This window comes from Topomyia yanbarensis, chromosome 1 (assembly GCF_030247195.1).
Source record: "Topomyia yanbarensis strain Yona2022 chromosome 1, ASM3024719v1, whole genome shotgun sequence".
In the NCBI taxonomy this organism is placed as follows: domain Eukaryota; kingdom Metazoa; phylum Arthropoda; class Insecta; order Diptera; family Culicidae; genus Topomyia; species Topomyia yanbarensis.
Genome location: NC_080670.1, coordinates 24,219,768 through 24,243,203, shown reverse-complemented (window position 1 = coordinate 24,243,203; position 23,436 = coordinate 24,219,768). Strand labels below are relative to the sequence as shown.

At 39.9% G+C, this 23,436-nt stretch overlaps 6 protein-coding genes across 8 annotated transcripts in view; 3 read left to right on the top strand and 3 right to left on the bottom strand.

Annotated features, from left to right (window-relative positions):
• LOC131677115 (uncharacterized) overlaps window positions 1–3,315 on the top strand; it is a 58,299-nt gene extending 54,984 nt beyond the window's left edge. For both annotated transcript variants that reach the window (XM_058956719.1, XM_058956720.1), the window contains exon 2: window positions 164–3,315. In XM_058956719.1, the coding sequence (XP_058812702.1) occupies window positions 176–2,560 (2,385 nt within the window). In that variant the 5' untranslated portion in view covers window positions 164–175 and the 3' untranslated portion in view covers window positions 2,561–3,315. The remainder of the gene's footprint in view (window positions 1–163) is intronic.
• Window positions 3,316–8,739: 5,424 nt separating this feature from the next.
• Window positions 8,740–10,856, top strand: LOC131677114 (uncharacterized). The gene is made up of 4 exons (XM_058956718.1): window positions 8,740–9,060; window positions 9,123–9,225; window positions 9,281–9,370; window positions 9,427–10,856. Exons 1-4 carry the CDS (start codon window positions 8,875–8,877, stop codon window positions 10,467–10,469), a joined length of 1,422 nt encoding a protein of 473 aa, XP_058812701.1. The 5' UTR covers window positions 8,740–8,874; the 3' UTR covers window positions 10,470–10,856.
• A 237-nt stretch (window positions 10,857–11,093) lies between these two features.
• Window positions 11,094–12,226, bottom strand: LOC131676267 (NADH dehydrogenase [ubiquinone] 1 alpha subcomplex subunit 6). Its single transcript, XM_058955389.1, has 3 exons — window positions 12,003–12,226; window positions 11,756–11,871; window positions 11,094–11,300 (listed from the first exon to the last, which is right to left on the bottom strand). Exons 1-3 carry the CDS (start codon window positions 12,130–12,132, stop codon window positions 11,172–11,174), a joined length of 375 nt encoding a protein of 124 aa, XP_058811372.1. The 5' UTR covers window positions 12,133–12,226; the 3' UTR covers window positions 11,094–11,171.
• A 1,442-nt stretch (window positions 12,227–13,668) lies between these two features.
• Window positions 13,669–15,836, top strand: LOC131677112 (zinc finger and BTB domain-containing protein 17-like). Of its 2 annotated transcripts, none has more exons than XM_058956715.1 (3): window positions 13,669–13,813; window positions 13,874–15,324; window positions 15,398–15,836. In XM_058956715.1, the coding sequence occupies exons 2-3, from the start codon at window positions 13,876–13,878 to the stop codon at window positions 15,791–15,793; spliced, it is 1,845 nt and encodes a 614-aa protein (XP_058812698.1). In that variant the 5' UTR covers window positions 13,669–13,813; window positions 13,874–13,875; the 3' UTR covers window positions 15,794–15,836. The 2 variants fall into 2 exon arrangements, with proteins under 2 accessions (XP_058812698.1, XP_058812699.1); XM_058956716.1 differs by having other exon boundaries at window positions 13,687–13,823.
• Window positions 15,812–17,803, bottom strand: LOC131677113 (zinc finger protein 253-like). The gene is made up of 3 exons (XM_058956717.1): window positions 17,355–17,803; window positions 16,668–17,303; window positions 15,812–16,605 (listed from the first exon to the last, which is right to left on the bottom strand). Exons 1-3 carry the CDS (start codon window positions 17,663–17,665, stop codon window positions 15,930–15,932), a joined length of 1,623 nt encoding a protein of 540 aa, XP_058812700.1. The 5' UTR covers window positions 17,666–17,803; the 3' UTR covers window positions 15,812–15,929.
• A 597-nt stretch (window positions 17,804–18,400) lies between these two features.
• LOC131677111 (zinc finger protein 208-like) lies at window positions 18,401–21,925 on the bottom strand. Its single transcript, XM_058956714.1, has 4 exons — window positions 21,330–21,925; window positions 20,193–20,891; window positions 19,508–20,136; window positions 18,401–18,757 (listed from the first exon to the last, which is right to left on the bottom strand). The coding sequence occupies exons 1-4, from the start codon at window positions 21,638–21,640 to the stop codon at window positions 18,537–18,539; spliced, it is 1,860 nt and encodes a 619-aa protein (XP_058812697.1). The 5' UTR covers window positions 21,641–21,925; the 3' UTR covers window positions 18,401–18,536.
• Window positions 21,926–23,436: the final 1,511 nt, after the last annotated feature.

Sequence of the window (23,436 nt, the reverse complement as noted above, 5' to 3'; positions counted from 1 at the left end):
TTGTGGGTATTGTTTACATTTTTAATGATTGACACACATTGACAATTCCCGCTGTTTTTTTTTTGGTTTCGCATCTACATACCTTTGCTCCGTTTCTTTAACCTCCCGGCGTCATATCTCAACCTGTACTAACGATGATTTTCGTTTCTCTTTTGTCTTACAGAAATTCGTAATAATGGGTCAACAAAAGGCAGTAAATAGCAGCGGTTGCAACAAGCGCAAGTACGAGGATACTAATGCTGCACCGGAGCGCAGCGAGCAAGGCAGCAACGATACGTTAAATCAATCTGTTACCGATGGTGGTTGTCCGGAGATGCTATTGGATGGAGCAAGTGCAAGTAAAAATCCACGTTTGGAAGAAGCGGCGATGAACGAAAGTACCGAAAACCCATCATCGACAAAAGTAGCGACCGGTCCGACCAGATCTATCACCATTAGTAGTAACAGCAATAACAGCAGTAGTATAACGATAAGGACCGTGGCATCTGTCTTGGTCTCTGGAACACCCTCAACCGTTCAAAGCAACAGTCCTTTGATTCTACCACCGGCAGCGCCGGCAGAAGATAGTATAGCAAAATTGGAAGCGGTCGCCGTACCCGGAGAAACAAACTGGAACTGTGATTCTAATGTGGATCCAATCAGTAAGTTGCAAGCTGTTGCAGTCCCCGGTGAGGCATGGGGCTCCGACAGCACACGCTCCACGCTAGCTACCACTCTACTAGTTTCCGATGATCTAGACGACGATGACGATGACTTTGAAGATGATTTTGACGACGACGAAACGATACTGCCTAGCTACTCGCCTATCCGTTACCCGTGTGCGACTGGTCGGGGAGGTTATATGCCAGCATATCCAAAGCCTGGATATTTCCCGGAGCCGTACCAGAATTGTTCCCGAACCAACGCCGCAAATAATGGGGCACAGCAGTATGCCAATCGAGGATACGGTTGGAGTCAGCATGGCTATTATTCGCCACCGTACGAAGCACCATCGTCGCAGCAAACAATTCGGTGTGCTGAAAATGGTAAATCATACTTCGAACTAGGCAGTGCTAACTATAGCAACGTTAATCAGTTTGGTGCTCAAGCAAGGCATCTCAAGCGATGCTGCGATGGTCGCAATATGTCGTGCAATAACAAACAGTGCTACAAGGAACGGCGCTTGAAGATGATGAACCTATCCATGTTCAAGCTAGCTCGTTTTCGCCAAGCATCCGATCAATCCTTGTACCGTTCGGTATTGATTTGCAACACGCTGAAATCAATCGAGCGTGAGATTGACCACGAGAACAAAGAATTCAACCATCAGCAGCACCTGCACCAACATTCGCACCATTACCATGCACCTCCGCCGCATCACTTACATCATCCGCACCATCAGCATCCGCCTCCATCGCCTCAGACTCCAACACCGCCGAATGAATATGTCAACGGACCTCTGTACAACAATAGCCGAATAGCTGCAAATGACAAACAGCAGCAGCAGCAGCCAACTCCTAAGTTTAGTGATACTAGCAATAACGGCAGCAGTAACTACAGTAGACTTCAAGGCAGCAATACAACGACCCAGTCGTCTTCAACCTATGGCACTAGTACGAACTGTACCGCAGACCAACAGCAATCGACGACAATTACTACGCAATTATCGCCCTACGATCAGCAGCAACCGCAACAACAGCACCATCTGGGATCCTTGGCAGCAGTGACAACAGCATCTCCAACAACAGCACCCAGTTCCCATCATCATCATCATCCACTGAAAGATCCTCAATCGGGCCGGGCGACACCTTTTCCGTCCAGTACTGGTTCACTGACTGGTAGCGGCTACCATGACAACGATTCCGGCTTTGGCGATGATGACTGTACCCGCCCAATCAACTGGGGCTCGGTGCTAAGCTTGTCTTCGCAATCGGCTCTCGATCCACTGAACAACAACGACCTCTTTGTAACATCCCCGAGCGTTGCGGTCAGTGTCGTTAACGATAGCCATCACGCCGTGAGTGCGACGGTACTAGCGAGTAACGATAATTGTGATAGTAGCAATAGTCTAGCATTAAGTCAATCCACTTCGTCAGCGTCCTGTCTAACCAACAGCGACTCTGGCCCCGTCAATGTTAGTAGTGTTAACAATAGTGATAGCAGTAGCGAAAGCAATCATCACCACAATTCGATGGATAGTACGAATCCCGCCAGTTCATCTACCACAAACGCATCCAGTACGACAACCCTAACCTCCTTAACCACATTGACCACTAGCAGCAATTGTGATCTGAACCTCACAACACTAACAACTTCTCCCTCTCCACTGCTTTCGTCGTGCGCATCGGCACTTCAATATCACACCAGTACCACTGGCTCCAGCTGGGATCTGGCATATTTGGACATGGATCTCGGCACTACGCACGAGCTGTACGATATGTTTCCCAACTGCTACAAAATAACATCGTTCAATTCTGACGTCGACATGCTTGGTCTTAAGTCGCCTATGCTGGAACCAAGCAAAGTCGTCTGTGATAATGACATGGACTCGTTCACGACTCACATCATGGTTGGGAGTTAGTATTAAACCCCAGCGAGGGTTGACCAACTCTCAACCACCACCCAGTAGAGGTCGGTAGGCGCGCTCGCTCAAAACCTGAACCCACCTCCACATGAAACGTTACTTACACCATTATCATTATTATCGAAGTGTCATGCAAAAGCAAAAGCCCGAGAGAGTGCAGAACGAGAGCTGACGCTAAATCTCAGGTTATAAAGGCTGTGTTACACTCATTAGTTTTTAAGTTACGATTCAATCAATTGGTACTCCAACGATGACTTTTTGTTTCTACCAAATCGTTTCGAGATAAAAAAAAACTATGAGTTAGCTTGCCTGCCATTCTCCTTAATTAGTTCTTCTGTATTCAGATCCTTTCTGCTCCACCCGGTCATGTATTGGAGGTATCCCGTTCAAAGAAACAAAAACCAAGCGTACAAAACGGCAGAGCTTCTAAGCGCTACAAAATCAACACAAACTGCTTCTGTCACTATTGGTTCCTTATTAGGATTAATCAACAATGCAGAGTTAAACAAATTAGTTTTAATAAAGGTGACATCGCAGCGAATGCACATGGGCAGAAATAAGGAATTGTACAATAGTTTGCATTACATCTAACTAAAACAGTTGCGGCTGCAGGAAGTTCGCTATTCTGTATTTAAAAAAAAAAAACATTTTTGAGAGTGGTTCTAAAGTTTGATAAAACGCTAGAACCACTCGCAAAAATCCGAAGTTTAACTACAATAAACGTGGAATTGACCACGAGTGCCATATGAGAATTTGTCTACATCTACATCAACATCATCAACGTTCTAGTTTATCACCACACAGAATGCCAAACTTGCTGCAGTTTAAAACCGATACGACACCAAGCAATACCTACGTCGCTGAAGTATTGCCACCAAATTCGAAGTCACAACTTTCAGCTTCACTTCAGCTAGTCTCACCAGAATGAATGAAATTAGCTTTCACTACAATACCGGTAGATATTAATCTTCGACTGCATTCCAATTTTCACTAAGTTACACATTGATTTCAATACTTTATACAGTTTATCGACATAGTGGCAATACTCCAGCAACATTGGTATGATCTTAGTAAAATAAACGCTCCAGGAATACTAACAACAATAAGAAATAGATTGTCAATTCGGAGCATGAATTCTGGTAGGTCTATTCGGATGCTGAACTGTAAAATGTGCTGCTTTGTAAATACTATAACCAAGCCGGAAAAGCCAACCGAAATGTGTCACTAAGAGCAGCATTACCTTATTTTCACTCACTTGCTAATTCGTATCTAAGTAGCCGGAAGGACGTCTGCGGTTTCCAACGGCAATCATATCTGTGGGCTAATTTTGGGGAAGAAACTACCAACTTGCATTAGAACAAGAAAAAGCAAACCAAATCTAGTCCTCGTCAATCTTTAAATCAAATTTATATTATTTTTTCTTATCTCTAATCTAATAATCTGCATATTTTATTTTTATTTTTCTTTAATCTGAGCGAAGTAAATTGATGCGAACCAACTGTTTGTAAATATTGCGAAATACGAGGATCACAAAATGAGATATACTATGAACAAAAAAAGTTTGGATTTTAGAGAGGAAAAAAATAAGCAAACCCAACCTTGATGTTAATTGAACAATTAATGAACAAAATTATACTATAAGAGATTATATATACCTAATCAGCTGATTGTATTTGATGCGGTAAATAAACGAGTAAATAATTAGGATGAAAGCAAACACATTTAGTGGTCGAATAAGAAAACATTGAAAACAATTGCAGAGAATTTGTTGCATCAAACTGTAAATTTTACTCGATTGGCAATGTAAAGTAATAGAATTGTAAATGAAGTTCATTTTTCCAGATGTAAACGAATGGAATGAATCGTTTAGAGTTATATTTGAAAATAAGAATAATTTATTGAATTTATTATATACATGTAAATATGGGAAACGAAAAAAACTATAATTATAAATGAAAGAAATAAACAAAATTACAAAATATTTCTGCCTCCTGAATTTACAATACGATATCACATATCCCTGATAAATAAATAATCTTACACAAAATGCAACTAGGTATATTCTGCACACTACAACCAGTGAGGCATTTCAACAGCATGCTCGGACGTTCGGCAACCGAAGTACAAAAGGGTTGTAGTGAAAGTACTAATCTTATATCTTATCAAAAGAAAGGTTAAATTTTTGCGTTTTGTATTCTATTCGTCAGTAACTGACTGCGACTTACTGTAAATTAGACGAGCTAACACCAAATTGGCGCCAGTTAGACACAAAATCCAAACATTTCACACAACATATGTGAACGCCTGACACAACTGGTTGGTCCCGAGTGATGTCTCGGGTAGCCAAGTACAGAAACTCTGGTTTGCTGACGAGAAACTAAATGTAAGCTCTTGTCTTTTGGAATGACAGCCAAACGCCTGGAACAGTGCAATTTTTTAACCTAATAAAAGAAAACAAAAGTGATCCGATTTGAGCATGATGGCACACATCATAACTTAAGAAAGTTGGATTTTTGCGTTTCATATTCTACTCGTCAGTAATTGACACTATTTTGCTATTAGTTAGACGAGACATCCAAGCTAACACGAAATTGGCGCCAGTTTGATACAAAATCCAAACAGTTCACGCACCATATGCAAGTTGGTGTCAGTTACTGACGAGTAGAGCGCGAAACGCGAAAATTCATTTTTTCTAAATTAGGTGCTGTGCCCTCAAGCGTAAATCGCATCGCTATTTTTTCAGTCTTATATGTTGACTAGCAGTTAGAGTGATTCAGAAAAGAAAATTTCGTAGGGTAGGTAAAATAATGCTACTCAGATATGAAAACATATTTTTGACGTCAGCCGTTTTTTTTCTTTTTCAGTGTCCAACGGTAAAGACTGAAAAATGGCCGAAACAGTGGAAAGGAATACAGCGAAAATTAACCTAATTTGTTGAACGCACTGAGAAAAGCTATGCCCCGAATTTTTAGATTGGTGCGTTAACCACCCTACCATCGAGGAACTGTGATAACGTCATCGCAAATGTCCAAAAGTTTCGGAATCACCGCTATAGCCCCAATACCTGTACTAGTAGGACTCATTGATCCCCAAATAATAGAGTTCCTTATCATTTGAATACAATATACAGTAAAAAAACACTGCAATGAATTCCTGATTTAGTTTTTTCTCAAGAGACCAAGACTGTTGGAAAGAAAATCTTCCTATTCAAGATATAAGTTATTACAAGTAATGAAATTATTTTGATACATTTCGTAGCGAAAATATTTAAAGTACGCAGTTGTCCTAGTGAAATTTTTTCCTGTATTTAACTTACGGAAAATTTGATAAGCATATTGTAATTAATTACTGCACTTATTGTGTTTAAAGTAACTTTTGTGTTGAAGATTTAGTACATGCAACTCGTTTCATCTATTGTCTCTGAGAAGAAAACTATATTTAAAATGTATATCCAAATTACCAACTTTCAAAATACTTACATGAATTCATCTTTGGAACTGCTGAAGCTATGCAATAGTCAATTATTTCTTTCAATACAAATACCATGGCAGCCGAAATAATACATTTGTTGTTGATATTGTGTTAAAATATAGCTTAGAACTGTGAACACTTGACCCCTTGAAATATGCAATATTCACGTCATGTTATTCTGTTTTAAAGTGTTTAATTGCAAACCGTGGAAAAATTTAACTTGTCTTTTCTAATTCTATCCGTGAAATCAATCCGTCGTGAGGCTGATGCAGACTTTATAAGATTAAAGAGAAATGGGGATAAACTCGACATCTCCAACATAATTTTTGTAAATACCACTTTTCTTGGCAGTTGTTTTGTGGGGTTATGTCGGTTGGTGTAAAACCTAATGAGTGACTCTCTTTTACTTTCTTTTTCGATTTTTACGGCGTCACTATAGCACTTTTCACTTATTTTACAGTACAGATCGACAGACGGTGGTTTTGCATATTATGCAAAGAGTTGAGGGATAAATGTTAAAGCGACCGAATTATTAACAGAAGAGAAAGTAAACAAAGAGAGTCACTCATTGTAGATATGTCGCTTTGAATAAAAGGTCTAGAATTGTGAAACGAAATTAATCCGGCTCATTCACTACCAATCCACCCCAATGATAGAGTAGATAAGAATCTACCGAAAAATACTTCTATGCGCACATACAGGTTGCTTTGATATATTTTGTTTATTTTTGTGATATTTGAAGTACATATCAGTGTGAGTTCAATGTTTCTATAAAGCTCAATATAATCGAAAAAATATTCTATCATTATTAGATGAATGAAAATTTGTTTTTGATATATCATGGAATGTCTGGCTTACCCCCACTACCCTAATAGATTTGAACATTTATTTGACCCAGGTACCCAGGAACTAAGCTGGAACTGCATATAAAACTATCCAACCGTAGACATCCAACACGTTCAAAACATTTTAATGTATACTTTTTTAAATTGTCTATTATTTTAATTTATAATCTGCATCTATTATGTAACTATTACGATAACGCATAAGACATGTTCTAATGAAATTATCGTTCAGTAAGAACTAACTGACTCCGAAATTTAAAGTCAATGATAACTTCTACGGGACATAGATTCGATTACCGTTTACCATCCGGTTTGTTTTATTTGAGAAACGAAAACAATTCCACCAAGAATGCCAAACAAGAAAATTTTGATTTGATAGCTAAATACTTTGCATCGCTTGATGTGACTTCAATTCAAAATATTAACCGTTTGAATATTCGTAGAGATCAAGTGTCCATAGTCCATAGTAAGATTTCAATAAAACACTTACCTTTCATAAAGCAACAAGAAAGTTTCACTCCAAAGAAGCTAAGGAATATAAAAATATGCGATGCAACAATTAACCGAATCCGAAATTTTAGCGATATTTTACAGTTATAATAATACACTCCGTCAAATTTATAATAATACACTCCGTCAAATTTTTAGAAGTCCAACAAAGCAACACTGCTGTGTGATCTGCAATTTATTTGAAGAAAATAACATTATTTTATATTATCATTCCATCAAAACACAAACGTAAAATTCTGTTGGTGACTGTAAAGCCCAATCGCCTCAGATCTCCTCTGCCTGCTTATCCAAGACACTTTATGATAGGGAAATAGTTTTACACCCTTCTTAGCTACGTTCAGCGCCATCTTTTGAGAAATTCAGAGAAGAGCTTTCAACAAATGTGGGTACATCCAGGCATTGCATATTGTATAAGCATGCCGGTGACTTGCTCAAAATATTGTATTTCAGAACTGAAATTCGTGAATACGATTACTTTATTTACTAATGTTGTCAAGATATTTAAAAAAAGCGATTTTTTATTTTTGTTTTCATCGATAGATAGGGACCAGCACTAGCAGGGATGAGCGAGTCGTATAGAAAATACCGACGTATTTTGAATGTAATTGAAGAAATTAATGAAAGTATTCAAAATATTTGTTTGTGCTTAATAAGAAACTTAGTGTAATTAATGTCGATGTGCAAGTACTTAAAGTATTCAAATATTTTGCGCATTTAAAGTACGAATGCGCTGACTTAAGGGGTTATAAGTTGTGGCGTCAGCTAAATTTGTGATTTTTTAAAGTGTTTTATGCAAGTTTTATTTAAAAAGGCAAAAGACAGCTCGTTGGTAAATGTTTCGATCAATTCGCTTCACCCAAATTTCTGATAAAAATTCGCGAAGGATGTTTTTTTCACGGCGAAATCTTTACATCCCCCTCCGCTCCCCCTCTTTAAATAGATTTTCAGCGACTATCGTAATAAACTTTATATTAAAAACATTTCTCGACCAACATATTATTACGGCGTAAAAGCCAACTGTCTAAATTTTCTTTGAAAAGCGATTCAGGACAAACCGTAAATGGTCGCACACAATTTACAGCAGTTCGTGAAAAAGAAAACTTTTCTCTTTTGTTTACTCTCAACATCTGTGATTGGCGAGTAACGGATTGTCCAAAATTTCCACTCAAAGTGAATTTTGACAGTTGGCTTCTACGTCGTAATCATATGTTTGTCGAGATTTAAATTTTTCAAATGCATAAAATTGGAGTAACGCCCTTCTGCAATGTTCTCCTTGATATAAAAAATTGGCAACACTGGTTGGAATAAACACAAACATATATTTATAGCTCCTAGATTTATAGCAAGAAATGTATAAACATCTGATTCTTGATATCGTTTGTGGTAAAGGTGGTAAAACAACATTCGAGACTTCGGAATACTTCAATAGTGAATGCTATAGTTGGAATTAAATTTGCAAAGACCAAACTGTTTTCTTCTATTAACATGAACTGTTGTGTAATTGGCTGTACGGTTACACAAATACAGTGGCCAACGATACATTTTTTTACAATGCCGAAAGAACCGGAGCGAAGAAAACTTTGGTTGCAAAGAGCAGGTATATTTGCGAAGAATCGAATACCTGAGAAACTTGGAAGGAGAAAACTCTATGTATGCCAAAACCACTTCGATGTATGTCAAATGAACGCAAATACAGCAAACAATTTTAAACTTATATATTTTTGATATTCTAGGAATCTGACTTTCACATAGTGACACTGAAGACAGCAAACTATAATCGCCGGTACATTCTAAACAAAGATATTCTTCCTTATCGAAACTTGCCACATCACACAGGTAACTAATTACTTTATTACGTATGTGCTAATTTATAAACGCATAATTTAAATAGACGCTGAGAAGTATGCGTTCAATACACCTTCCTGTTCGGTGAAACAGCCTTCAGAATCGTATCGGAGCCAGCCGTCACGGGAATTTGAACGTAAGTTTATAGCATTCACCATTAATTTACAACTAATTCTAAATAATATCTTAAAGAAATGGATGCGGATAATACTGGTGATCACGAACCTGTCACCGACAACAACAAATCGCCTTCCGCAGTCATACAGTGCAAGGTTGAGAAAATTGATAAAAACACTCAAACGGACCTCCCAAACCAAACAACTAGGACACCTCCTACATCACCGGTAGTCTTCGAAATTGACCAACATTCAGTCGAGGAAAAACTGCGATACGTAAGCTTCAACCAAAAACTCATGAAGGAACATTCCATGCGATACTTGGGTGTTTTAGAAGATAGTCTTTATTTATTAGACGCTCTGAGTGAAGCAACCGGACTAAAGGAGAGAGATATAATGATGGTTTTACGGATCATTAGATTGGGAGAATCTTTCGATATTGTATCAGACGTTTTCGGTTTAAACTCTTTGCGGGTTTATCAAATTTTCGGTGAAAGCGTCCCAAAAATAGCTCGAGAAATGGAAGATCTTGTGTGTTGGCCAAGTGCAGAAGATGTTAAGAGATCTTTACCGGATGCTTTTCTTTCTCAGTACAGCAGCGTTCAAAGTATTATTGATTGTTTTGGGATCCACGTGCAGAAATGCTCGAACCCGGTAGCGCAGTTGGTAACATATTCTCAGTATAAATCATGTAACACAATCAAGTATCTTGTTTCGTTTACACCGTGCGGATTGGTAAACTTTATCTCGAAGGGATTCCTAGGTAGTGCAAGTAAGCAGGAAATCGTAAGCAAATCAGGATATTTGGAATGTATTCGGGATGGAATGGGGGTGTTCGCAGATAGTGGATTCAAAAATGTGGCAGGAGATATAGCAGAGCGAGGAGGGCTTCTGTTTGGTCCACCGAGCATATCAAAAAGTGATTATCTCTTTAATGAGGATATCGTACTATCCCAAGAGATAGCAAGCGTAAGGATACACGTCGAGCGGTTGAAGAAAAGGTTTAGAGAATATCGAATAGCTGCTCCTCATGCCGAGTTGCCTGTCTATTTTTTTGATAAATGCGACAGCATCGTGAAAATAATTTCCGGTTTAGTAAATTTGCAAGGAAACTGCTGAAACGTTTGACATTTTTAAATTACGTCCGATTGTAAATATTTTATTTAAAAAAGTTTGAATAAGTTATTATGTTAATAAGACTGTAAAATGATATTCCGACTGAAAAGAAATCGTGACCTAAGAAGCTTATTGTCAGAGGTTAGAAACACGATGGTACCGATTTATAGATCCGAAAAATGAATAGTAAAGTCCTTTTTTGTATACCAAATTGATCCACTTTTTTAAGATAATCTCTAAATTAGGCTATAAATTATCTTCAAATTGTAAATTCTCAGTTTTAGGACGTCTAACATGTAATACAAAAAAATGACACCGAGCGAAAACATTGAGCCGTGTTCAATAAACAAACTGAATAAATTTACAGCATCGCATTGAAGTGCAAATCAACTAAGAAGTTTCTTCAAAACGTTTGGTCCGCAGGTTTAATTTCGATGTAAACATACACAACATACTCTAGACAGTAGCTCTCAACTTAAAATCTACTTCTAGAGTATGTTGTAGACCTTTGGTGAAATAGGTTTCCAGTAAACAATACAGTCAAAAATTCTTTTTCATTAAAGATTAATACGAATAAGTTATCCTGTTCCATCCAGGCGTTCTCTACATTGCAACAATGTTCTAAGATTTTTGCAGGGTGACGAATTCCGATTTACTTTTCACTTTATTCAAACTATTTAAATAATTACAATACAGGACTTACGTTCAGTTGTGTCCTGTCAAAAATTTGGACAGAAAATCCGTAGGTTTTGGTTCGCATGATTCCTGCCAGTAACGCATTATGTGTCCCTTCTGTTTCCAGATCGCAACGGACTCTTGCAGTTCCATTTGTCCCTAAAAGGAAATATTTATTGATTGTAAATGTCTTTTATATCGATTTTTAAGTGTAAAATGTGCTGTGCACAGAAACAACTTGTTTGGAATAATGAGATCAACAATGTTATCATTTAAAATGGTATACATATATCTAGTTTATCGATTTTTGTCATAAGTCAACCCATTTTCGGGTTTTTGTCAAAATTATGGAACCGAAGCGGTTCAAAGCCACTGCGGTTCCTCCGGGCTAGCTAGTTGACGGTTGATTACAGCATGCAAGCATCCTTACGTGACGTAGGCATATTAGTGCACATAAACGTAATATTTGCCTCATGTTTTATAGGATTTCCTATCCACATGAGACTGGCTTGCGATTAAGCTTCGGAACTATTTTTTCTATGAACGTCGCTAAACTAGACATTTACTTTTCCTGTCCTTTCCCTTATCCTTATTCTAAACAACATAAACCATACCTTAATTACAAGCATATCAATCACCCGAATATCAGTAACATTACGTTGTTTAAGAAACTCCTCCCGCAATTTCTCTCGGCATTGTTCCACCGATTTAGGTATGTCGTAGTCCATCACTAAAATTAAGAAAAAAAAAAGATTTTCCCATTATTTCTGATCACGGATCTGACATTCTGTCGCAGATTCATTTCGAACCACCATTCTAGCCTATGACATAACACTCCAAGAGCCATTTTTGCACACTTACCAATGTACGGAATCTGACGGTACCAGGCCTTGTACAGGTTCAGAACACGCTTGCGGGCCTCTTCCCGGTCGGCAGATAAGATCGGACGTACATTCTGTATAGCACGGCGAACGGCTTCACGGCTGGCCATCGTTTATTGTGGAGCAGTGAATTGGTAGAATGCTTTTGCACGGAACAATCGAAACAAATAGCTACGCTCGGTGTTATGTTGTGACAGATTCACAGCTGGCTGTCAAAAAATAGGATTGCTCGAAATTTCACGAAAATTTCAAGAAACTCAAGGCACTCACAGATACACTGAGGAAAAACAACTCTAGTAACTGTTATCTGATTTCTTTGTTTTATTCTGGGAGAACTATTCGCTAAAATATTGTCCGTGCTTTTCCAAAGGAGACGCGACGATTATTTTTAGTCTCAGCAAGATTCGTCGCGCCATTCGGCGCACGATTCGTCGCAATTTATTTTTATGGGATGAAAGACACTTTAATAAAAGGTGGTGCAATTTTGTGTAAAAATCTTATTGTAAAAACATACGAAAACCTGAAACTTTAGAAGCACAGTTTCCTGTTAATTTGATTGACAAATTCAGTTAAAATAAATATTGTGCGCTTCCCACCAACCTGGACTCCGCACTTTCAAAGTGCAAGTAATCCAAACTGCTACTGAAAAGCAGAGGGGGTGCGATTCTTCTTCGCTACGAAGCTAACGACCGACACCAGTGAGGTGGCTCCACTATCTGGACTAGATATCGACCCATCAACTCATGGACCGGGGACCAACGACTTCCATTCCGAAGGAAGACACGACCACAATTTTTTTCAGCTCAGAAAAGTCTCAACGACCACGGCTAGGGTTGAACCCAGACCAACTGGGACGGGTGGCGGTTACGCTAACCACTCATCCACACGGCGCCGTCCTAATGCAGAAGCTCTGGTTTGCTGACTAAACCAGACACTAAAAGCGAGATTCTGGTATATAATTTTTGTTTGTCTTTTGTGGTCTCATTTGTGGTTAGTACATTTTTCTGTTGGTTTTTACGCACACATCCATCCAGATTACCTCATCAATCGTCAATAGATATTTTTTTCGCTGGACGTTGATGAAAGTATGGTTCAACGCGAAGTTATCTTGTTCGTTGACTGGTGTGATCAGTGTTCGGTAAGTAATGATCCCGGAAGCTCTTCGTAAAAAATGAGGCGTTTGACTTTAACGACTTTATCTTTGTGCGAAACTAGGTTATTTTGAATACGAAACGTTACTTGAGTACAAGTTCAGCTTCGCAGCCATACCCCGATACATGGAAGGCTTCGAATCTCCCCTAAAAGTGAACAAGTTAGAACCACAGACTGATTTTTCTTCCATTGTTTCGAAAAGGAGGAAAGTCCAGCCAACTAACATCTTTATCTTTACATACAGAGTTAGACAATAGGCCCCGTCGTTTTCCACCCAACCGATTGGGGTCGCTTTGACAGTTTGGTATTGACTACAGATTTCGGAAAATGTATTGAATTAAAATTAAAGGAGATGTTTATATAGCCTCTAGTTGGTTTTAGCTGTCCTGATTTGATTAGTCCAAAAAGGTTTTCCTGGTGGTTTCCAGTTAGATGGGCGTCGTTAGTCTGAAATATATGTCGTTCTTATGGAATTTGGAAGCAAATTTTGCTCGGTGTAGGCTCTGTAGATGAGATCCATTCAGGTTTTAGTTCAGAATCAATAAACACAAAATATTTTTCTTGTGATAGACATGGAATTAAAATTATTTCGTTTATAGATAAGTTGTGCTGAAGTGGTTGTTGCCTCAGATTAATACGGTAAAATTCGGTAAGTTGTGCTTGCTTTCAATCCGACTAATTGACTAATAATAATTACAGCGATGCCCCGTGTTTGCTTCGTTCCCGGGTGTCGCACCCACAAGGCCTATTACGAGCGTGGTGTAGCAATGTTTTCCTATCCGCGTGGTAATCCGGAATTATTGCTTGCCTGGAATAGGGCTTGCTCCCGAGAATCAACATTTAAACCGCCGCGATATGCTTGCATATGTGAGAAACATTTCGACCCGGCTGAAATTCAAGGCAAAACGGTAGGACGTGCAACATTACAGCAGGGAGCTGTCCCATCACGATTCCTAGACGGCTGGAGACCTCAGCAATTGCACACATCGCCTGTAGATTCTAGTGACTCCCTCCAAAACAGCGATAGTAGTTCGATGGAAACAGTGGACAAAATCGCTGCAAGTAACAAACTTAAGTATTGTCCAGTTGAAAAAGTATTCCTGAAAAGCAATAGCGATTCAACAATGATCTCCGAGGTAGTATCACTAGCGCCGAGTATGTTCTGTCGCATGTGTGGATTCAAACTTGAGCAAGAGAATACATTCAACCTGCGGGACTTCCCGGATGAAAAGTGTATGCCGTCACTATTGAGTTTATGTTTAATACATGATGAAATATACCAAACAATGGAGAAAATTTGTTTGCAATGCTACCAAGAAGTGAATTCATTCGTAGAATTCATTAAAAATTGTCACGTCGGGCAACGCAGGATGCTAGAACAGTACTTCGAGGCTACAACCCCAGAAATGCATGATTCGGGTGAACTCCCCAATATTCAACTACCTGCGGAAGATGAATGCGATGGAGAGTTATCGGACACCGAGCGAAACGAAACCTACCAAATGGACGATGAAAGTTTGGATAGCTACATAGACAGCTTAATCGTGAAGCTTAAAACAGAGAAACGAACCTCGACACTCCCACGGGATTGGGAATGTCTGGATTGCAGGAAAATGTTTCAGCATCGAAATCATTTGGCAGTGCATCGACGGACGTGTCCCCTAGTAGGCAGTGAAAAGTCCAAACGGTACGGCCCTTTCACGTGCCAGCTATGTGACAAAGTATCCAAAACGCTTCCTGGACATAGGTATCATTTGCTAAAAATGCACGATCGTGACAAAATTCAAGCTACAGGATGTGGCAAAGATAACCAAACAATGGTTCATGAATCGGATGAAAACTACCCGAACGAACTACGTGCACTTAAGTCTAGAAAGACGGTCGTTTGTCCAATTTGCACTGACACGTTTCGAACTTCTGGTGAACTACGTTACCACCTACCAAGTCACAAGAGTACACACAGAGAAAAATCTCGAACGATGGAGCAACCTGCTGCGGACGGAGTGAAGGACACTGTTCCGAAAAGATACATGTGCAGTGTCTGCGGTAAAATGGAACGAAGTAATGCGGGGCTGGAGTTACATATGAAGTTTCACTTGAAGCAAAAGGATTGGGCATGTGAACAATGCGATAAGCAGTACTACACAAAGGTAGGTGTCGTATGTCTGCGGCTGCGCCAACTATAACCAATCATCTGTTTTTTTTTTGTTCGCCATACAACAGGCTGACCTGAGACAGCACGTACTGACTGTCCACGAGAAGTTGACCTATACCTGCGGAGAATGTGAGATGGTTCTGAACTCCCGAGCAACCTACACTCGGCACCGACGTTTGCATGATGAATCACAACTGAAGAAGTGTAATTTTTGCACGAAAAAATTCACCACTACCAATGCACTGAAAAGGCACGTTGAAAAAAGACATCTCGGCCAGACGCGACCCCGGCTGCATAGTGTTGTGATGCCAGTGGAGGAGTTGATATGGGAGGAAATAGGGGAAGTAGAGGGTCTTATTGTCGAAGAAATTGAACAAATGGAAGGCGAGCAGCAAGCTTCAGAAGGAGATAAAGACGAACAGCTTGTTCTTGCTGACGAGGACATCTTTGGCAGTGATTTGTAATATAGTTCTTTGTAATAAATTATAATATAATTGGGAATCAGCAGTTTTTTGTGTATGATTGTTATTCGTCTGTCCACCACCACTTCATTTTATTTTACTTATTTAATTTGAAATTATATTCCAAAATACGAACGATTCAATCTTTCGAAGTACGATCAGCTTTTCCCTTTGCGATCAATGCCGTGGAATCTAGAACAAATAACGAATCGCTCAACGATCGTTCCTGTACTCCGCTCTGTCCTCTTCCATCCTTTGGCTTGTGCTTTAGCTTGATGTGATGGTTCATGTGTGTTCGATAGAGGAAATCCTTTCCGCAGTATTCACACTTGAAATTACGTTCCCGCGTATGGACGACATAGTGAGTTTTCAGCTTATGTGTATTCGTGAACTTCAAATCGCACTGATCGCACTGCAGATCTTTGAAGTGGCACTTAACATGACTGATGATTGCATTTATCGTGCTGGAATAAGTACTAGTACAGTGATTGCAGCTGTATGATTTACCCCCTTCTTGATCTTGTACAACAGTGTAATGGCTGGTCCAATCCTTGCGCGGTTTATAATTGGCGTTTTTTTCATGTGCCTTCTTATGCAGACCCAGATTTCCTGACGTACAAAATGTCATTGGACATAGATCGCAGCTGAAACATTTTTCCGCATTGTGGATCTTCAGATGAGCATTGTAGCTTTCCAATGAGTGAACAACATGATTGCAAATATTACACTCATACTTTTCGGTCTTTTCATGAACTCGACTTACGTGACGGAAAAGTTTGTTCTGTCGATGGAACGTCTTTCCACAGTAACTACATCTGCAAATTAATCAAGAGAAAAGACTAGTTTTTAAACGATCAAAATGTATCCGCATACTGACCCTAAATTTAATTTGTGATCTCGCATATGACTCTTTAGAGCAGTTATAGAGTTGCAAACCTTTCCGCATTGCTCACATGTTGAAGGACAGAGTACACTTTCACCAAGATGGTGTGCTTTCACGTGTCCTTCGCGCGCCCACAGATCACTGTAGCGGCGGTCACAATATTCGCACTTGATCGGTTGTGCATGCATCTTTTTATGCAGGTTCAGCGAACGTACATTCCTAAGAACAACCGTTTCCATTACACATTCGCTACAAGTGTACGGCGTCAAATCCAAGTGCACGGATAGATGCTCCAGGAGTGCCTTTGCTGATCCCATCGATTCGCTCTTGCAGATGTAACACTTATGGTCGTGTAACTTGGGCCGGTTTGGATTTCTCCGCAATCGTCGACGTGATGGATAGGTGGGATTCCTCGGTTTTACCGGTTGTTCCGCATCACTGTTTGCATTCTCTTCGGTGCTAATTTTAAGAGCCTTATCGTTTGTTTCTTGATCCCCTGATATGAGTTCCACATCATACTGCTCAATGGGATCTAGTTTAATTAGTACCGACTCCAATTCTGGCTTGATTTCTAAAGAAAGCAATTCGTTCACATCTTCTGGTTCTTCTTTCAAAATCTGATCAGCATTCCTAGAGCAGAATTTCATATCATATGGTGTATGATGATTTGCGTTTACTTACATTTCAATCTTTTCGACGTCCATATGTTTAGCTATATTTGTTTCTTGTCTATCGGGTTGTGCTATTCCGAAAATCTTCTTCCGAAGCATCTTCTCATTTTGCCGGAACCGATCGATCATTTCCTTCAATTTCAGCAGGTTTGTGGCGCAAGGTTTACAAACCTGTGTTGGTAGTCCATCGTTTTCGTCCATTTTCAGTTGTAGAATTTCTTCAATAATTTGCAACAGTTGCTTCTCGGTGTAGTCGTAGAATATGGACCTCAGTCGACTTTTCTCCTCTGAGCACATCCGACACATTTTTTCGAGGTCCATTTTCACCGTATCTACACGGTACCTGACGGTCGAGAATGTTTTGTTTATGTTTGTGTTGTGCTGCTGCAGCCGCTGTAGCAGGTGAGATAGTTGAGTGCCTACGGTGTGAGCACCGTGAGCAACCCGTCCGTCAAAGCTATAGGGTAATGAGCCTATTTTCACTCTACTTATTTCAAGCCCACCATGGCAGCTATCTCCATTGAAAGTTGTAACAAAATAACAAATAAATGGTTTATATAGCTAATACGAGGTTTTTAACTAATTTTGGGCCAGGTTATCGTCAGGAAAATATCATCTTCAAATTCCAGTGCGTTGGGCCGAGTATGGAACCCTGAGGTACTTCCGCCATAACCTTAATCAACCTCTGCCACATGTTCGTCTCGTAGACTAGTACTCGGTTCTGAAAGTAACTTTTCGAAACCTTGCACAAATAGTCTGGGACCAGCAGCCTGTGCACCGCTACGGCTACGTCACCCAGCTTTGGTTGTCGAAGGCGTTCTTTACGTTGATCGTTACGACGACGCAGTAGCGATTATCCCTTACCCCCTTTGCTTTGATGCTTTCTCCGCGCTCACGATGACTGTGCGGATGACGTCCACCGTCGAGATCTCTTTCCGGAATCCGAACTACCTCTGCGATAATCCGTTCTCACTTTCAGCGTAGTTTGTCAGCCTATTCCTTTCCAGAAGTTTACCAAACCTATCCAACATACCTATAAGATGATACGATGCTAGATCTCCTGATGGTTTGCCTGGTTTGGCCAACACCAGCTTCTGAATCTTCCATCTATCCGTGAAGTAGCCTTCGTCTAGGCATTTCTGTAGAACTATCCTGAGCATGTCCAGAAACGCCAGGATCACGGTCTTCAGTGTCATGTTGGAGATATCGTCCGGGGCGGTAGCTTTCTTCGTTTTAGCCCTTTTGCCAATATAAGGAGTTCGTTGATAGAGACTCGATTGTCACCAGCATTTCCCTCGTCTGCGTAAACGTACATTGTTGGCGACCATGTGGATGGGTCGCGCTGCAGGAAGAGTCCCACATTCACGATAGTTTTCAGTGTACATTTAAGTTGTTGTTGAGCGTTAGTATGGGCTGGCGCAGAGCATGAAAAAACAAAAAACATAAAAAAGCCTCATAAGCCCTTTCGGTCTGCTCGATGCGCCACTAACGATGCGTAATGCAATAACCATCTTAAGCAGACCCTACACGAGCAGAAATATTGATCAATATATTGATGGTGTAATGTCATCCGAATAAAATCGCAACAAATCCTTCTCGAACGAATGCCATTGACAGGTCTCGTGTTCGATTGGAATGACCCTGATAGATAAATGGTAAACAAATGATAGATAGCGAATAAAGATTGGATAAAGATTAGGGATTTAGTGTCGTTAATGTGAATAGGTAACAAAAAAAAAATGCGCTGAAGGAAATGTTACTGGGTTGCGTGGAACAGTAGACAGTTACCGAGCCTAGGAAACCAGGACGTATGGTCATATCACTCCCAGTGGATTTTCAACAAAACTAGATACTGAGTTAATGACAATGTCATAGTTAAAATTTTGCTTCGAGTAAATCGGATAATGAACCCATATACTACGTATAATACACATATTAGCTAGTTATGAGTTAAATAGTTCTGAATGCAGCAAACACTGACCAACTTGATCGAAGTTGATTAATCAACTTCACAAAAAAACAAATTGCACAGTTTGTGTTTTATAGACATTACTACACATCCTCAAATGAACGTACCGGTAAACATTCATTTGAAGAAAACATGGAATAGTACTAATAGAATTTACCGAATATTTCGAGATAAAGCGTCTCAGTTTGTCGTACCTTTTTGCTGCACCGCATCGATTCTGTTCTGTGATCCCGAGCCGGTCGGTTGAGCTGCTGTACCAATAGCCAGTTTGTGGCTCTGCTTTATGTGATAGTTCATGTGCTGCCGATAAAGGTAATCCTTCCCACAATATTGACACTTGTAATTTCGCTCCCGGGTGTGGACCACGTAGTGGCTCTTTAGCTTGTTTTTGTTGGAAAATTTCGCACCACATTGCTCACACTGAACATCCTTGAAGTGGCATTTGACGTGGCTGATAATTGTGTTGATCGAACCGGAATACGTATTCCCACACAGATTGCAGGTGTAAATTTTGCCTCGTTCCGGGTCCTGCGAGACGGTATAGTGGCTGGTCCAATCTTTATGCGGTTTGTAATTAGCATTTTTTGCGTGAACTTTTTTGTGACAACGCAAATTTCCCAGCGTGCTGAACGTCATCGGGCACAAGTCGCAATTAAATAGCTTACCCGCACTATGAAGCGTCAAGTGGATATTATAACTGTCCAGGGAATGAAGCACCTTGTGGCACTGTGTACATTCATATTTCTCTGATTTTTCGTGTACTTGGGCCACATGTTTAAATAACACACTACGCTTATGGAACAGTTTGCCACAGTAACCGCATCTGCGAGAAATAATTAAGTGTGATTCAATCTAGTTTTACTTTTAATAGATACTCACCTAACATCCAGCATATGGTTTCGAAGGTGATTTTTCAGGGCAGCGATCGATTTGCAAATCTTGCCACACTTCTCGCAAGTAGACGGAAGTGGAGCATTCTCACCAAGGTGCTGCAATTTTACGTGGGCATCCCTAGTCCTTGGGTCACTGTAACGTCGATCACAGTACTCGCATTTCACCGGCTGAGCATGCATTTTCTTATGAAGATTCAAGGACCGTACGTTTTTTAATACAATTGTTTCCATTACACATTCCGAGCACGTATAGGGCGTTAGGCTCACGTGAACTGACAAATGTTCCAGAAGAACTTTAGCTGATTCCATCGAATCACTCTTGCAAATATAGCACTTGTGGTCGTTCAGCTTTGGTCGGTTGGGATCGCGACGACGCTGACGTCGTGGTACGCGTGGACGAGGAGTAGAATGGGAAGCAGGTCTGGGGCCCGGTCTACTAGACCTAGGTTTTCTCTTGTTTACAATCGCCTCTTCGCTGTCCTCGGTATCAACTTCTTCATCTTCATCGGCGTCTTCCTCTTCGCTATCATCATTCAGTCTGTCGTCGTCATGCTGATCGCTCGATTCTTGTTTAATCAAAACTGTTACTGGCATCTGCATTTCATCAGGTTGCGCTAGGCGTTCACCGATCGAGAACAACGCGTCCGTTTCTTCGGGTTCTCCCTTCAGCATCAAATCGGCGCTTCTGTAAGGATGAAAATGTATTAATAAAAATGCAAGTGGATAAATCAAATATATAGTTTTAATTTGATCAGTGAACTAGGGAACATTTTTTGCGACGAAGATTTAATTAAGGGATTGTCAGCCGACTTTTGAAGTATATAGAACAATTCTTGAGCGTTTTTTCAAAACGTCATATCTGCAATGAGTTACTCTCTTTGTTTACTTTCTCTTCTGTTAATAATTCGGTCACTTTAACATTTATCCCTCAACTCTTTGCATAATATGCTAGTTAAAACCACTGTCTTTCGATCTGTACTATAAAATAAGTGAAAAGTGTTATAATGATGCCGTAAAAATCGAAAGAGAAAGTAAACAGAGTAACTCATTGCAGATATGACGTTTTGAAAAAACGCTCAAGAATTTAGGAAGTATAGCACAAAAAAGTTCAAGTTCCACTTACACTTCAATCCGTTCAAGCTCCATAAGTGAACCCATATCACCTTCCTCTAAATCTTCAGCTGATTGACCGAGAAATTTCCTTCGCAGATTTTTTTCGTTTTCTCTAAAGTTGTGTATGGTTTCCTTCAGAGCCAACAAACTATTGGAACACGGTTCACATATGTTTGACGGGAGTCCATCGTTTTCGAGCACCGAGAACTTCAACACCTCGTTGATGATTGTCAGCAAATTTCGATCCGTATTTTCGGAAAATATAGATTTTAGTTCATTGCTCTCCATCGAGCAAAATCGACACAATTTGGTCAGGTCCATTTTGGCTGTAAAATAAAAGTGATTGAATTTATCAATATATAAACACAATAATATGCAATTTTTATGTTGTCAAAATCATTATTCACTGGACTCTCACGATGTGTAAATATTTTTGACTCGTGAGAGGTGTGAGTGCCTTTGAGTGATCATGGAGGCTATGGAGATCAGTGTTGCCACATGTACAGATTTAAATAAGGAGTTGTCGATGGCTTAAGGTTGGACAGAGAATGCGCAAAATTCGCAAACGAAAAAAGCAGTTTTTTCCACACCGTATGTCAGATCTTCATAAAAATCAATCAGCGTATGTAGAATGTTGTTACAGTACTGCTGATTGATTTTTATGAAGATTTGACATACGATGTGGAAAAAAACTGCTTTTTTCGTTTGCGAATTTTACCCTTTCTCTGTCCAACCTTAAAGAAGTCCTTGGAAATAAGGCAAACAGTGGCACCACGAAGGAAACTACACTCTGTGATTTGTTGATAAAATGAAATTTTAATTTAAAATTCTGATTGGACTAATAAAGATTGGCATTATTGGTTCGAAATGAAATCGAATTTCCAACATTACTTGATAATGGTTTGGAATGGCCGAGGATGGTTTGAAATGGGATGAAAAAAAATTAATTGCTCGTAATCTACGTTTTGCTAATTTCAGTGCCCGATGAAATCAAAACAAAACACAAACAAAAACATAATTTTTGTTGCCAGAATTATTGAGATTCGAAAAAAGAGCATGCAGAGTTGCCAGTTACATCAAATTGGTCGGAATTCGAGCAAAATTAGATAGATATGGGATAATTTTTTTGAAATTTTTTCGAACTTTTTTAGCAATACTCGATTTGATAGAAAATTGTCAAATTTTCTAAAATTATGCAAACAAAATACGAATTCATGCAAAATGGAACAGAATATAACAATTATTCTGAAGTGACGTTCCCCTCGTTGGACCAACAAAAGTGAGGGAAATTTGTGAGGCGAAAAACCAACCCCAGGGAACGGAAACCATGTCCCTCTCTATACCGAAGAGGGTAACGCCTAATTTCTTCACTGGATGAAAACCGGATTTCGCTGAAAACCAGTTTTCGGGTTGCTGGTGACCAATTAGCCGAAATCGGTTTTCATCCACGTGAAGAAATTGGCCGTAAGAGCTTCAGCAGGTGATGCGAGACCGGACTCGGTAAAGTGGTACGCGTGGGTGAAAACACAATAGCGTGGGTGAAAACACAATAGCGTGGGTGAAAACACAGCAGCACAAAACGGAAGAAGAATAAGAATAGGTTCGAGAATCAAAAGCTCTTCAAGGGACGAGACAAAGGTTAAGTAGTCATTGTCAAAGCTAACAATGATTCGTACGAGAAGGTACTGCGCGCTATGCGGATAAATTCGGTACTCAAGGAGCTGTGCTGAGACGTTAAGAAAATCAGGCGCATCCGCACTGGAGCGATGATCCTGAAGTTGAAGAAGGATCCGAAGTCAAACAGCTCTACTTATAAAGAGCTCACCGAGAAAGCCGATGGTGAAGCGGTGGAAGTGTGAGCCTTGTGCTCGGATGCAACCATCCAATGTAAAGAACTGGATGAAAATTTAATATCCTCGGAATAAGAGAAGCTTTGAAAGTGTGTGCTTGGAGAAGTGCAGATGACGAATGAGAAAGGGACCTTTCGGCACGCAAGCGGTTTCGGATAGGCTTCCGGTCGAAGAAGCAAACAAGGTACTGAAAACCGGGAAGATCAAATTTGGGTAATCGGTATGACCACTGAGTGTCTCACAGCGACCGGAAGTGTTCTTCAAGTG

Bases quoted from the DNA above. Each gene is read 5' to 3' on its own strand.
- LOC131677114 (XM_058956718.1), top strand. From the start codon at position 8,875: ATGAACTGTTGTGTAATTGGCTGTACGGTTACACAAATACAGTGGCCA. The intron at 9,061-9,122 runs GTATGTCAAATG...TTGATATTCTAG, and splicing joins TATGCCAAAACCACTTCGAT to GAATCTGACTTTCACATAGT. The intron at 9,226-9,280 runs GTAACTAATTAC...TAATTTAAATAG, and splicing joins AAACTTGCCACATCACACAG to ACGCTGAGAAGTATGCGTTC.
- LOC131676267 (XM_058955389.1), bottom strand. From the start codon at position 12,132: ATGGCCAGCCGTGAAGCCGTTCGCCGTGCTATACAGAATGTACGTCCG. The intron at 11,872-12,002 runs GTAAGTGTGCAA...TCTTAATTTTAG, and splicing joins CCGTCAGATTCCGTACATTG to TGATGGACTACGACATACCT. The intron at 11,301-11,755 runs GTATGGTTTATG...ATTTCCTTTTAG, and splicing joins TTGATATGCTTGTAATTAAG to GGACAAATGGAACTGCAAGA.
- LOC131677112 (XM_058956715.1), top strand. From the start codon at position 13,876: ATGCCCCGTGTTTGCTTCGTTCCCGGGTGTCGCACCCACAAGGCCTAT. The intron at 15,325-15,397 runs GTAGGTGTCGTA...GCCATACAACAG, and splicing joins ATAAGCAGTACTACACAAAG to GCTGACCTGAGACAGCACGT.
- LOC131677113 (XM_058956717.1), bottom strand. From the start codon at position 17,665: ATGGACCTCGAAAAAATGTGTCGGATGTGCTCAGAGGAGAAAAGTCGA. The intron at 17,304-17,354 runs GTAAGTAAACGC...ATTCTGCTCTAG, and splicing joins GACGTCGAAAAGATTGAAAT to GAATGCTGATCAGATTTTGA. The intron at 16,606-16,667 runs GTCAGTATGCGG...ATTAATTTGCAG, and splicing joins GATCACAAATTAAATTTAGG to ATGTAGTTACTGTGGAAAGA.
- LOC131677111 (XM_058956714.1), bottom strand. From the start codon at position 21,640: ATGGACCTGACCAAATTGTGTCGATTTTGCTCGATGGAGAGCAATGAA. The intron at 20,137-20,192 runs GTGAGTATCTAT...TATTTCTCGCAG, and splicing joins AACCATATGCTGGATGTTAG to ATGCGGTTACTGTGGCAAAC. The intron at 18,758-19,507 runs GTACGACAAACT...GCTCTGCGCCAG, and splicing joins CGATGCGGTGCAGCAAAAAG to CCCATACTAACGCTCAACAA.